General features: G+C 34.0%; 1 protein-coding gene across 3 annotated transcripts in view; it reads left to right on the forward strand.

The window, feature by feature from the left end:
* zfat (zinc finger and AT hook domain containing) overlaps positions 1 to 6,494 on the forward strand; it is a 55,972-nt gene extending 49,478 nt beyond the window's left edge. For 2 of the 3 annotated variants that reach the window (XM_015357100.2, XM_015357101.2), the window contains exons 13-16: positions 1,828 to 1,943; positions 2,962 to 3,088; positions 3,564 to 3,691; positions 5,715 to 6,494. In XM_015357100.2, the coding sequence (XP_015212586.1) occupies positions 1,828 to 1,943; positions 2,962 to 3,088; positions 3,564 to 3,691; positions 5,715 to 5,939 (596 nt within the window). In that variant the 3' untranslated portion in view covers positions 5,940 to 6,494. The remainder of the gene's footprint in view (positions 1 to 1,827; positions 1,944 to 2,961; positions 3,089 to 3,563; positions 3,692 to 5,714) is intronic. The other variant, XM_006635654.3, reaches the window with a different exon arrangement.
* Positions 6,495 to 15,512: the final 9,018 nt, after the last annotated feature.

A 15,512-nucleotide genomic window follows, 5' to 3' on the forward strand; every position in this document is an offset into this window, starting at 1 on the left:
TCTTTCTTTAGATTTCCCCTTCTTGATCTCATTTCAGGGACCTATTCTGAGAATTATAATAGGCTGTTTAATGAAAAATCACTTCCCTATCAATTACTTCATGTGACTCAAACAGTACACGATATATAACATAAACATTGTTAATGCCAGCAGGCAATCATTATAGTATTCGCAGTTTCATATAAGGGACCCAATCTTTTCTGTATGTTCAGGGAAAGCAATTACAACAATGGAATAAAGCTGATCCTGAGTAGGCTAAATTTAAGGTGGTTTTGAAATGCTTTGGTGCACTTCTGGTTATCATTGTAAAGCACACAAGGTCAGTCATCTTAAGCCAGTTGGATGCCAGATTCTGACAGCATCGCTAATTGACAATGCAATGTCATTTCTGTCTTCCCCTTTCTAATGGATAATATTTTTCTAAAGAATACTACAGTTAAGTTGTGGTTTGGAGTTTTGAAATAAGTAGTGTTTTAAGACAATCATTTCAGTGAATGGTTAAGTGCATTTATTTTGTTTGGCAGATTACGACTGCAGCAAAATTTATTGTTAATTTTAAAATGCCAAAAGGACTTAACAGCTGGCAGCTGTGAGTTCAGAAAGATTAAAGAGGAGCCAAGAGCCTCTGAAAGTGTACAGCTGTTTTGAATTCTGATAGATGATGCACTGTGTAGTGTCTATTTTTATAATACTCTTTTGCCAGATTTATATCTCGTACTTGGATTTTTTTACGGAAATATTTTGTCTGCAGATTAAAGACACTTGAAGATGTTTTAAAAGAAAAATTGTTTTATCACAATGTACATACAGTAGCTATGGTAATTATAATAAAAAAGTGCATATCTGATGCCTTAAAGATTAAATTACAATTATTGATGTTATCTCTGTTCAAATCTTCTGATGTATAGTATAAGATGAAACTGTAATTCACATTAGATAAGTCTGGTGCCTAGAATGCTTAGACAGCAGTGGGTTGTGGACTTGAATTTTCACAGCTTACCTATAATACACAAGAGATATACTGTATGCTGCATGTAAAACTCTGATTTACCTGCAGTTTAAAATGACAGCATGACTTATAGATAAATAATTTTAATATCCCTGCTGTCGGTGTACTACAGTAGTACATCTTCTTTCCCCTTTGGAACATAATTGTCAAAACAATATCTTAATATGCTGATTGACACTGAATAAGATGGTGTTTTTTAGATGAGACGTTAAGCCTATACTATGACTACTTGCTTGTTAAAGATCCTGTGGCAATGTTAGTAAGACTAGTAGTGTTCATCCCAATGTCCTAGCTAAATTCCTCACTAACCAATCTAAAGTTCCCCCTTCTTTATTTGGTGAGACTTCACTTCTGTCCATCCTGTGCCTGATCTGTGCAGTGGGACAGCTGGTGCATAAAGGCTGTCATGTTTTTTTCACTGGTGAATTAATTGCATCCCCTCCGCGTGTGAAGAGCACTTTGGAATTAAAAAAACAATATAAATGCAATTAATTATTCTTATTATCAATAAAATACTGTTTTTAAACAGTAGTATAGAGACATACGTTCTGTACTCTGATATTACATACAAGAGGCTTTAACAGAAATGCAGTCCTGGTTAATTGTGAAAGAGTTTGGGGGACAAAAGGACAAATCAAGTCATTCAATTAAAACCTGAGAGCAACAAAAGATCAGCAAATCAAAAATCATAACATTGATTTTACTTCCACATTATATTTCTATTGATACTCATGTACTTTAATGTAAAGAATTCCGTTTTCCTTTCAGTTGTAAAACATCTAACCTGCCCCAAATTTGTTTCGTATTTTTACTTCCAGGAGGTGTCAAGTGTCCTGTCTGTAACTTTGTTTATGGCACGAAATGGGAGATGAATAGACATCTTAAAAACAAGCATGGTCTTAAGCTTGTGGAGACTGATGGAAATCAGTGGGAGGTAAGGTGACTCAAAAAGCTGCCTCTAAGGACATTGTTTGGTTACTTATGACTATAGATAATAAACATAGTCCTTTTCAGTGTAAAATATTTTTATACTATGCCCTTGTCACCATGCATGAGTGAAGTTTCTGAAACAGTTTAGGTTGATATCAACATCATTGAAAGGGCTTCTGTTTACATGGTATGCTTTAAGCTTATTGAAAGTCATTGTCAGCTTATTGAAAGATTAGATGATACAAGATCATATTCTGGTCTCACAGTTTCCTAATGTGTCTCTTCTATGCTTATTAATCCATCTGGGATATTTGTGAAGATCAAATTAATGCACGCACTTGCCTCTGTTGGTGTTTTGACAAGCTGGCTACGAAAGCAGTGATTCACAGTATCAATCATTTTTGTCATTTCCGTTTCAGTTTTAGCAGTAATGATCTCATTTGGCCTGTATAACTCTAGGTGAAGAAAACTGAAATCAACCAATGATATAACCTCTTCTTTTACACATGCAAATCTGGTTGTATTATAGGCTAAACGGGGTTCCAGTTGTTCAGTTTTGATTCTTTCTTACAAACCAGTTCACAATTCCATTTATTTTTTGCAGTCACAGAAGTGGAATCTCCAATATAAACTGCTTCCCCATCACCTTTCATCTTTTCTAGTCATATTGTCCCACTAAAATTAATCTCCCTTATCCTCTGTCATTCAAATTGCTGTAACTGCTACAAATGTTGTCATAATTACTTGCTAAAACTGTTGCAGTATATTGTTTCTAATATTACTGGCTTTTAAATATGGGCCTCCAGGCACTTGGCTGCTTATTCTTAGTACAGGATCTCCCCTAAAGAATCAGAAACAAAATACAATAGCACGAGGAGTATTTACTAAACTTCTAAAGCAAAAGAAGATAAGGAACTGCCATAGCCTTTTCTTTTTCAAGTTTTAACGTTGTTTTTTTATTGTTTTATAAATAGATTACTGCATAGCCCAAAGGCACAGAATTCAAAATGTGTATCTTTCAGCAGGTTGTAGAATCCTCCTTGGATGAGCCATCTACCCAATATCTCCATATTACAGAGACTGAAGATCTCCAGGGAACTGAGGCTGCTGTAGCAGCACTCCAGGATCTGCGGTACAACACTGAAAATGGTGAGTAAAAGCAAATACCAGGGAGGAGTTTGTGACAGTACAGTTTATTAGCTCTTTCCTGATGTTTGTACAATCAGGCAGAAAATGCAAAAGAGAAATGAAATAGAGTTTCTTTTTCAATTACCTAGTTTACAAAAAAATACCTTGGACTTCATCAAATGAAATGTTATAATTAAGCAGGAAAGTTTTGGAATCATCCCGTGAGCGTTCTCATTCTCTTCCTTTTGTTTTATTTGGGATCTACACCTTTGAGCATTTTTTTAATAGTGAATATTATATAAATCAAAATGCTGCATTCTCATTTTTTACATTATTTTGTATCATTAGGTTTTCAGCCATGTTCAATTGATCTTCTTTGGGTTTTGTTCCGTTTACAGAAGTTAAATTAATTTTAGATCGAGAATTTCAGTTGTTGCTGTTATTGTTTTTGTCTTTCTTGTGCTTATTGCTTGCTTCGGTTTGATATTTACTATAGGAGAGAGATTGGATCCCACGGCAGTTAATATTCTTCAACAAATAATTGAGCTTGGCTCAGAGAATCATGACACTGCTGTCGCCTCAGTAGTTGCTATGGCTCCTGGAACTGTGACTGTGGTGGAACAGGTGAGATGTCATTATCAAATACAGTAAAACTTTCTGAATTAATGGTAATGTAATTTATTGATCTTATTGCATCATAGTCTTGACAGATTGTGGCATTTTTTATTATTTATGGACCTAAGGAGTTACTTTGTTCTAGTGTGTCTTTCACAGTGGCGAAAGAACGAAATGCATCAACCCGAATTCACAGATAATGTGGATAGAAATGCCACTCTCCTTTTGCAAACAAGGACTGAAATGAATAATCAGTGTCCAAAAGATGAATTAGAGTATATTTGACTCATACACACAAAATTAAAAGCCTCTAGTAAAATGAAAAATATAAAGTCATTGACATTATACACTGTACATCTTTTTTTTAATAAGAATAATTATGGGTTATAAGTACGTGCAAATGATTTAATATGATTTTTACATCTTTTAAATTCATGATATTTATGGAACTCATTCTCGTTTCATTTTATACAGCAAAAGGGAAAGATTGAATTTCAAAATGTAAAACTGCACCATGTCGAAAAATAACTGAAATGTATTATGGAGTTGTAAATGTCAGAGCAGTTATTTACAGAGTTCTTCCACATCAGGTCAGCACTTGCACACTGCGCTCAAATGAAAATGAAAATTTGCCTTTGGAGCAATTAAAGGTAAAGCATCACTCGAGGGAGCAGAAGAACTTCAAAAAGAATATTCTATCAAGTGTTTTACAAAGCTCCACTTTGAAATCCTGAACTAATGTTTATATTAGATTTTTAATGCACGTGTCGAAATATTGGCAGTAGAGAGAAAAACTGACCTACCTTTTCAGGTGAAGTGTGAGGTTTAAATAAAACCAAGCAGCCTATAAAAAAAAGCAAATTAAGGCATCATGGGAAACTTCAAAATCCCTTGGCCTAGGATTTGAGGCATAATAGTAACGATAGTAGTGATGATAGCAATAATTTGAGCTAATGGTTATTGTAACAGCAACATAGTAATCAGTTTTGTATCAATGCTAACAGCTCAGGTCATTGTACATAGTGTATTTTAGTGAACACCCAAATGTTCATTTCTTAAAGGCCACGTAAATGGTGTAGCATTAGTTTGTCAAAGCAGACTATATAAAATGGTCTTTAGATGTTCTTTATTCCCTATAGGACCAACAAAGATCATCTTAATTGTTTATGTGCATCATCACTGCAAAAATGTCTTTATAAGCCTAAATGAGTTCAGTTCATTGCTTTTATCAAGGCCATATGCGTCAAGGCTTGAAAGTTCAACTGTAACACTACTAACGAACAAAGGCTAATTTACTTTATCCAATTAGCATAATAATTGGAATTTCACACTTTTAAAAAAAATCAAGTACCTTTCGTTCATATGTACAGGATAAGAAAATTGCTAAATTTTGAATGCAAAGTAAAATCAGACAGCAATTGATTGTTCTCAAATTCAGGTTAGTTTTTTTACAAGAAACTAATCATCGAAATCATCACTTTTTTATTTACTCTAATTGAGCTAATATAATTTTGATATGAATATATTGTCAGTATATTAAATAACAGTTTAATAGCTGCACTGCTTTTGGTTCAATCTTACCCTTTTAATGCCTTCTTTGTGATGTTATATGTTCTGTGTATGACTGCGTAATCTTTAACTGGATCTGTTTTCTTTCCACTTCCCAAAGACCTGCTGGTTAGGATAGTTAGTGTCTGGAAATTATTGACGTATGAGTGGGTACACACATCCTGTGTACACCAGTAATATCCTGCTGTCTCACCCCAGGATAGTCAATAGTCCAAATCTGCTTCTTGTTTCCAACGAAAACATTTGATTCTTATTACCCTTTAGTCTGATAACAGAGATGGGTACAGTATATTTGTCCAAAGCCGGAAGGAAAACATTTGCAAATAATGTCAACACACAAGTGATCTTGTGAAAGATTCCACAGAGGAGGAGACATTTGTTGGTTAATTATTTGATGTAATATAGATTTACCTATGGTTTTACTGACTGAGCCATCAAGCACAATTCTTTTCATTTATCACAGGTTGCTGAAGAGGAGCAACAAGGGAACCACGCAGTGATGATTCAAGAGGCTTTACAACAAGCATCAGTAGGCCTAGGAGAGGAACACCATCTGGTAGTCTCCTCGGATGATGTGGAAGGAATTGAGACTGTTACTGTTTACACACAGGGAGAAGATGCTTCCCAGTTCATTGTGTATGTCCAGGAGGCTGTTCAAGCAGAGGAGCAAACTGTTGAAACTGTCTGATGCTCGGAAAGCAAGATTGTGCTCTTTGAAAAGGAGGAGTAGAGTGTATCAAAAACCGTTGTGAAGAAATTTTTAAAATATAAATTGTAGATGTAGGGCAACTCAGATATACCCTTTTCTTCACATAAATATGTTGAATGACCAGAACTCAATATGTGATTGTTAGCGTCTAGATTATCCTGATTTTATGGATAAAACAACAAAGTCACTCAGAGGAAACTTCCATGAAAGGGCCACGCTTCTCGAATTAAAAGTAAAAACAATGTCAGGATTTTGTATCATAGTAATATTTAATCTCTCCCAATTGCTTTAGTTTAACATTTTTAAAAAAAGCTAGACTGACACAGAATCAGATTTCTGAAGATCCTGTTATTGGTATTAGTGATATGACTCCATTCCAAACATTTCAATTTCAGTTAATATGGGATGGATAGATAGTTTAATTAATTAATTTTCAATTAATAGTTTTGCACTTTTAATGTAAAAGGAAAAGTTTCTACCAGAAAGCATCTTGATAAATGCCCTTGAGATTAAATGAGCTGTTTAATCCAGAAACCTTGTGTAATTCTTGTAATAGTTCAGTGTATTTTCTGTTTAACAAACATTTTTCATAGTTTGCATGGTGCCAAAAGGTTTTACATATCTAGCCATAGATATTTAAACAGAGAAATTTTCAAAAAGGAATATTTTTTTAAGTTTTGGAAACCAGGTATTTTTTCAGAATATTATTTATATTTTAAATACAGTTTAATGTACAACAGCCTTTCTCTTTTAGTCTCTTAATCAATGAATATTTTTAAATTCTCTTCATTCTTTCACTGCATACAGAATTTTACTTGAATTTAAAAAACTATTCTACTTATGAAATTCAGAAGTTGATAAGAAAGAAGTGTGAATATCAGATGTTGTCAAGTCTTTCTTTTTACAAGGAATTGGACAGCAAAAACCTTATGTTTCATCATCCCAAGACACTGTACAGTAAAACAAAAAGAAGATGAGTATACAATTACACAGTATATGAAACAGAATTAAAAGTATAAAAGTGAATTTGAAAGTGCTTGTTGACTTACTTGCTAGATCTGATATGGGCTGAAAGATGATTCTACAATCTTAGAGTAACAGAACAGACAGCAGTATCTCCCATTGTTCATAGCCTCATATGTGAACTGAAAGAGGGCCAGAATTTGTGCACAAGGAAGCTTAAAACAGGTGAAATCTGTTTTTGCATTTTAATTTTGGTTAAGAATTTGAGAAGCTTAAGAACATGTTTGGATATACCAAACAAAAGCAAGCATTAGCTTGTCTGCAGTGGACTGAAAGAGATGTGTATGGATAAGACTAATTGTTGATGACTAAGCATCTTCATGGCACTATAAAGAAAAGTACACCTTTTCCATGGTTATTTTTATATTTTTAGCAATGTGTACTTGCAACCTGCACTTACTGTAGATCTTAAGTTAATAGAGTTTTATAAATTTTCAAAGTGCTATAATGTAAGTATCAGTAAAAGCCTGTTTTTCCAGAGCTACATATCGAATGCAATGGTAAATAAAATAGAATTGAATCTAATTAAGCACTAGGGAGTGTATGCTTTGAAGATAAAGAGTTCTGGTTGTACTACTATGACCGATGCAAACATTAAAGTGATTATGTCCCTCAGCTTCAGGAGCCCTGATTTCAAAGCAGGGAGCAATCAGAGAATGAGACTTATTTTATCAATTATAGTTAATAGAAAAATAAATAACTAAGAAATTAGGCATTGCACAAGCACCCCGTTTGCAAATATTATTACCTCACCTAAGATGACCATTTCTGAGACTCCAAGTTCAAGTATTCTCAGTAGTCTTATTTTCCTTAAATAGTAAATAGTGAGAGATAATATATTGAAAATTCTGTTAGTTAAATGATTCAGTTTCTTTGGAAATTTCAATCAGATTGTTGGATATTCTGCATTATTCAATTAGACTATTGGATATTCTGCAATATCCTGGAGAGTCCATTAACTGCTGAAACAAGCTTTCTCCGTAAGTTTAGTTTGTGTCTCACCAGTCACTCTGTATTAGCCTCTACAATGCTGTATGAAGTCTATGAAGACGAAGTTGTTTTCTTTTGAGTCAAATATGCTAAGGTGTACTCTTATTAATGCTACTGTGTAATATCCAGTGTAATATTACATCAAGCAGCATACCTAGAGAGCACCTAGAAGAATAGAGGGCCTAGGTATGACACAGTCTTGGATATTGCTTTTGGTTTAGAAAAGAGGTATTAAAATATTTACTTACTATAATTAACTTTTTTTTAAGGATCCAACACTTAGTTTTCTAAGATAAATCTACTTGGGACCAGTGAGGTTAAGATGGGGCATTCTTACAGGATAACTCTTCATCTCTGAGGAAGAAGCCATCAGATTTCAGTCAGTAGAAGTTGTCAAAATGATCTCTTCATCACAGATCAGTGCAAACAATCAGTGACAGCTGTGGATTGCTATAGAAAACAACAAAGTCACACACCTCCATGGTCTACAGATTTACAAATGGGTTAGATGGGCTGAATGATCTTCTGTTGTTTGTAACTGTTCTTATGTTCTTATTGTATGGACTTCAAATCACTATTATAACATTGCTTACATAATGAGAGCAATATCAAAGCAGTAATTCCATGCAATTTTTCTATCCTTTAGCAATACAGAGTCCTTAACAGGTAAGTTGTTAGATGTTACGGACTTACATGTTAAGGATTCCACACATCGGTCTAGTGCAACAACTAAAAGTTCCTGTAGACGTAAACCAGACATGATGAAGACATGAGACATAACTTCACTTTTGAATCTTTTCAACATCCTTTTAGCCTGGGGGTTGCAGTATAAAAAAAGTAGAACTGAATGACAAATTATTTGTTTTTTTTATCATAGTTAACCACATCTTATGTTGAGTTTCATCACAGAAATAATAATTTTCTGTATGACCATATAATTTTATCTGTTTAGAAAGCAATTAATGGCATTTTTCTGCTGCAGTGGTTCCAGAGATTGTCTTTAAACATTTCTGTGTATGTTCTGCCTTCTTTGAAAGTTCCAGGGAGATTGATTAATCATTATCAGATCAACTTTTCCCTTAACTGCCAAATTACAACATCTCAGTTGAATGGCCTATATAGCAATGTGGACTGTGATTCAAAAAAATATATTACTGCTGAGTCCTGGAAATCTTTGGTTAGATATTGAATTGTACATTATTATAATGATAAAGTCTATTACAGGTACACTGAGAACTGGGTAAATGTATTTAATTATTACAAGCAAAAGATAACTTTGTAAAAAGAATCCTGAAATCTTTAAAGTCACCCCTCCGTTTTCTAGCCACTTCTTCAAATTCAGGGTCAAGGGAAGCCGGAACCTATTCTGGCAAGCAACAGGCACAAGGCAAGGGACAAGAAACCAGCCCATTGCAAGGCAGACACTGGAACACTCGTACTGTATTTAGGGCCAGTTATCCCAGAAGACAACTAACCTGCCAGTAAGTTATTGGACTGTGGGAGGAAACCCACACGAACTCAGGGTGAACGAGTCAAATCCAGACTGGAATTGAACCCTGTGCCCCAGCTCTGAGAGGCAGTAATGCCAGCTACTGCAGCATTATATTGCTCTTCTTTAAACAATTATTTTATAAGTATATTTCCATATGCTGTTTTGTTCTACAGAAAGCTAATGTTAATGCAGAAAGGGTCTCATACGACTCATATACAATCGTGTAAGAAAGCAATGCATGGATAATTATTTTTATTCTTTGATTCTTTCCTTTCAACTAAATGAGCTAGATGGGTCACACTCTACCCTGTCTTCTCATCACTTAATTCAAAACATTGGTAAAAGTGTGCAAAAACATCTTGGTCATTTAAGCATTTTGAATGGCATTCGGTTAGCACAGTAGTACATCAAAATGTCACAATTTTTCATTCAAATCTTGTTTCTACAGGTTTGTGAGTCAGGATAGGTGAAGTAGTACATTATTAGTTTTTCTATTTACAGTACCTGCAAGAGCGCTGCTCAGGTTCCAAATCATCCAAGAGAATGAGCACGGGTGTCTGTTCAGTTCCTTGTGGAAGTGATACTTGAATGATCAGAGGTTTTTCTTGTGTCTTTTAAACTCAGAAGGGATTTTTCCCCCATGTCAACAAATGTATATTCAAACTTTAAGAGCATAAAATTCAGCATAATTCCATTGTTCATCATCTATCACGTCATTCTATTATATGATATTGTACACTCCAGAGCACACTAGAGTAGGACCCAGCAATATCTCAGTATTATAATGTAAGGCATTGCAAGTGTAAAAGACTCTGAAGTCTGGCTTTATCAGTGAATTAGAGTGTGTGGTTTGATTCACTGCGAGGGAGCATGCAAGCTATAAAATATATGATCTCCTGTGGGGCAGCTGGTCTACAGCTGCATAAATTTAAAACTCAAAACTTATTTTACGACTAACTTTTTTAGAAATGTTGTTATTCACCATTTCAGTGATTATAAAACTTTATTTTAATTAATCGTAACTAGATTAATTACTTAAATAAGCTTAAATAACTAAATGAGTATTAACATCATCACCACAATCTTTTAACGGATGTTTTCATACAGGGTCAATATCAGCTGCAAAATCACCATACAGCAACTCAGTTGAGAACACAATTGTAGAGACTCTCATGCAGTCTCTCAACAGATGTGTTTGAGATTCAGAACATTACAGGAAGGCAGTAAAAAGGTGGTAAAAAGGCTCTAGGGCTCCTGTTGGGGGGTTAGAAAAGAGAGGCAGACTGGTCTATTGAAGTCAGCTTCTTGTTTTTAAGGGGCTTCTTGGGCTTCCTGCAGAACGAGAAGCGAAAATTCCTGTCACATGCTAAAATATCCAAACAAAAAGAGAGACAGTCAGATATACTGTACATCATACTTCAAGTGAAGATCTTGCATCAGAGCTTGGTATCTGAGTCAGTGACCAAAAAAGATCTAATGTACTGTACATAGTACTGTACTTAAATTCTATTGTAACAGTATTAACTTTCGTAGGTGATGATATGGGAGGACCAAGTCTGTGAATTAATTTTGTTTTCTTTCTTTGGTTTTGATTTCTGGTCAATTGGAAGAAAAGATAATATTGTAAGAAGTGCGGCAAGTTGGTATTTCAGTTGCTAAAGGGAATTAATGAAAGAGGTTGGAAAAAAAGGTTGAGATGAAAAACATGAACCATTATGTGGCTGAAATTCCTGCTACCATTTTACAAATTTACTTTCTTTACCGTCAGTCTTAGCTTGGCTGTTAAAGATTTCTACAAAACTCTTGCTACAGTACAGAAAAGAGACTTGGCACTTTGTGATTCAAATATTCTGACTCTAATAATATAATAATTGCTTACACTTATATAGCGCTTTTCTGGATGCTCCACTCAAAGCGATTTACTCAAAGGCAATGGGGTCTCCCCTCCACCACCACCAATGTGCAGCATCCACCTGGATGATGCGACGGCAGCCATAGACGGCATCACCACCTATCAGCTATCCATGGGGAGGAGAACAGAGTAATGAAGCCAGTTCATAGATGGGGATTATTAGGAGGTCATGATTGGTAAGGGCCAATGGGAAATTTGGCCGGGACGCCAGGATTGCACCCCTACTCTTTTCGAGAAACGCCCTGGGATTTTTAATGACCGCAGAGAGTCAGGACCTCAGTTTTACGTCTCATTTACGGTGCTTATTTACAGTATAGTGTCCTAATCACTATACTGGGGCATTAGGACCCACATGGACCACGGGGTGAGCGCCCCCTTGTGAATATGAACAAGGTGATGTGCTATGTATCCATGGTAGCCTTGGATATCAAAAAGAATTTGAGCTCCAACAGAGACTGAAAAACCTATAATATGAGAAAATGTAAATGTATTTGTAAAAATATAAATGTACTATTGTCATTTCGATAAGCAAATGAATTATATAAAACGTTGTTCACTGAACATTTGCGACACAATCTTGTTTTAGAAATGAGTACCTCTTTTGATTTTTTAAGTACAACTGTTAATGAGATTAAAAACAGAGCATTAATTAATTGAATATATTTTCTCAGCATTGTTGTCATGCCTTATAGTGGAAACACTTCACTATCATCTTTAGATCAAATATTTAACCAGTGTGATATGCTTTACAGTCACACAACAAGAACTTGCTTAACTTCAATTAATTCAACTCTTAGGCAACGTAAATCAACATGTACTGTATATGCAAAGAAAATTAAAAAAACAAATTGTGTGAACCTGATTATGTTTAATGTCTTCTGAACAGTTGGTGAGGAATGATTCAGAGTTACACCCAGAGTTAGGTTTTATTTGGGTAGGAATAAGCTTACTTTAAGGCTGAATAAGGTTTAAAGTAATTACAGTGACCAACAGTTAGGCTGATGAATAGATATTACATAGAATTTGTAGATAATGTCCTATAAAAATGGCTTTAATTTAGAATTATTGTTTAGTCTATGTAAGGGCTAACAGTAGATTTAGTCATAGAAATTCTTTTAGAGCCTTAGGTTATGGTCAGAGTTCTTGTTAGGTCTTTTAGGACTATAGTTTTGGTATTAGTAGGCGGTATTGTACTGTATATCTTTAATTTAGGATTAGATGTGTAAATTTAAATGTGTGTTAATCACGAATTTAGAGTTAAGTTAGAAAAAGGGTTAGGATTGGTTTTGGATTAGTGTGAGAGTTAAATTAACAAATTAAACTAATTTTAATTTTGGAAATGGGTTATGATTGTTTTAAACTTGTCAATTAGGACAAACAGTTTCATGTTGTGTTTATAATTAGTCTCTTGGTGGGGAGTTTGACTTAGTGAATTGAATATGGATTAGATTTTTGGTTTTATTTTAGGACTATTCAGTACTTTTTTCAGTTGAACAAAATGGGGCCAGTGCACTATTAAAATTAATATAACATTGAATTTAACTACGCATGACAGTTGTGGAATGTAATTATTATTTTTATGTTGTGGGAGAAATATACTGTAATTATTTCTTAAATATTTATTTCAAATGTGTCATATTTTATATTCACTTTGTCCTACATATACAGTAGCTCAAGAAATAGCAATAGCAAAATGCATTGAGGAATGTATGTAGTGATATTAGGCATAAGAAAAGTCACTGAGGATTACAAGTTAAAAACTCTTAGTTATCTTCAACATGTCAAAATTTTAATATTTTAATAAAATGAAGCTAGGTGTATTTACTGTATCTGCAATAGATCAGGTACCTAATAATAATAATTTCAATCCTATTCTTTTTCAATGTGGGTTATTGTAAAGAATATACAGTACATGCGTACAGTACCTTTTGTGACTACAGAACTTTTTTCGTTTCAGTGCAGGCATTACGTACAGTATATCTGAGTTAATAAGCCTAATTTTTGTAAATCTTGTCATGTAGTTGTAATTCTTGTAATTTTGTGCTTATACTAAAATTGATGGCTTTTACTGTATAGACATCTGTCTTTCAGACAAATCAATAAGTATTATATATATATAATTCTATGTTTGTAAGATAATGTACTTACACAATCATGAATTTTGTACAAAATTGTTTTCCCAAAGAGTCTCTTCCATGCCAGTAGTTTAATGAATTAAAATATTGCATTTATATGCCAGATGTTTTCAAAATTGCTTTTTGGTCAGGAATTCTTGAGCAGAAGAAATAGCTAAAGAAAAAAAAATTATGTCTTTGGCATTCAGTCAGATCAATTCTAATGGAACCTGATTTTACATTGTCACAACAAGCATCTGTTGAAGAGGCAATGCATCATTTTCTCAGAACCTCATTAACAATTAAAACATAATTGCTGTAACCTACATTAAAAACTTTAATGAATGGAACCAAACAATATATATGACCAACTGTGAGCCTTGAGAGTTATAGGATTTTGATATAAAATCTCTAAGCCACTTAATTGCACAAACTACCTACCTACTTAAGTGGCCAAAACTAAATTCTTCCAAGTGGAAATTGATGATTAATGGGTGACTCATAAAGCCTGCTAGACATTGGAACACCAGGAACAGGGTTTGCAATCTCTGCAATAGATGACAAAGCTAAAAGAACTTAGCCAGCTGTGATCTGGTACCCTATACTGATATTATATATGCATATGTATTTGTACACCAGAATAACTCCAGTTCAGGTTAACACCAGTAACAAATTGAGTAGAGAAATATACCCTTACAATCATATTTTTGTATTGATATCTTACCACTCAATGATGTCTCGATCATCACTGTCAGCTGTAAATGTGTGTTCTACCTGAGTGGACTGGAAGTAGAAACTTTGCATGTTTCATGGTGAGATTCATTAGTCTATCTTTAAATCTGACAGTTCTCTACTTAACAGTGAAAAGGATAAATTGCTCTGTAATCGATGAACATTTGTATAGCTTGGCTTCCTTAGTAAAAGGGCTATTGAAGTATCACATTATTTAATTTGCTCGCCTTATCCTAAAGATTTAAGGTTTAAGAGATTGCTTTAAGGAGAGAAGGATGTAAATCAAATTAAAAAGCAAACAACACAGGACATTTTTTGGACTCTTGTTTAATTTTATGTGTGGCTCCTGTGACAAAGAAAGAGCAAATGTTTGTGCCTGTGTTTTGCTGTTAAAACAATGCAGCTACTTTATTAAATAATATGAAGCTGTTAGTTAGTGTATAATGCCTAAGAATGCTTCAAAGGATCATTGCAACATTGCCAAAAGATTCACAACATTTCCCCAAAATCTGTTTCTCTCAAGACATATGTTGTGCATATCAAGATCAAGGAGGTGGATTTCAGTTTTATGAAAAAAAAAACTTTTTACTTCATAGACAAGACAATATAGCTTCAGGGATTGTCAGATTTTGTTTTGCACAAGCTCTAATAACTTAATATCAAATGGCTGTTCCTCATGTTACTTCACTGAGAAATGTCACGATAATTAGAACTCTAAAGACTATAATTAGATTAGACTTGATTAGAACTCTAAAGATTTCTTATCACAAGTACTATGATTTATGGTTTATAAGGTTGGAATTTTGTTCTAACCACAAATGTCATAAAAATTTACAGTTACCCTAATATTCTATTACTGATACCTAATTGGACTAGGAACATAGGATGATTATTATTTTTTACTTAAAAAGCAGAAATGTTCAGAGAAAAATGGCTCTCATTGCTCACTAGGTTTCATCTTCATAAAAGCACAGCACTTCTTTGGCTTTAACTCATCCTGGAACGCTGACTGAGGAAATATTTTTGTTATCTGTATAGAGAGCATCATTTAAAAAATGGTGAGGATTCATTTCACATATCACAGATTTGTTCAGGTCAATACTCGTGTTTTTATTTCTTTGTAGTGCTACTGTTCTACCACTCTAGAAAACTTGATTGTACAGTAGGATTATAGGAAACCTCTATTTACTGCTGCAGTACTGCCATTAATCAATTGAATTTGAAAGCTGAAATAATTTTTTATGTCTTCTCATTTGCTACGATTCTGTTATTTATTTATCCATATGTCC

The sequence above is a fragment of the Lepisosteus oculatus genome, chromosome 10 (assembly GCF_040954835.1).
Source record: "Lepisosteus oculatus isolate fLepOcu1 chromosome 10, fLepOcu1.hap2, whole genome shotgun sequence".
NCBI classification, from domain to species: Eukaryota; Metazoa; Chordata; class Actinopteri; order Semionotiformes; family Lepisosteidae; genus Lepisosteus; species Lepisosteus oculatus.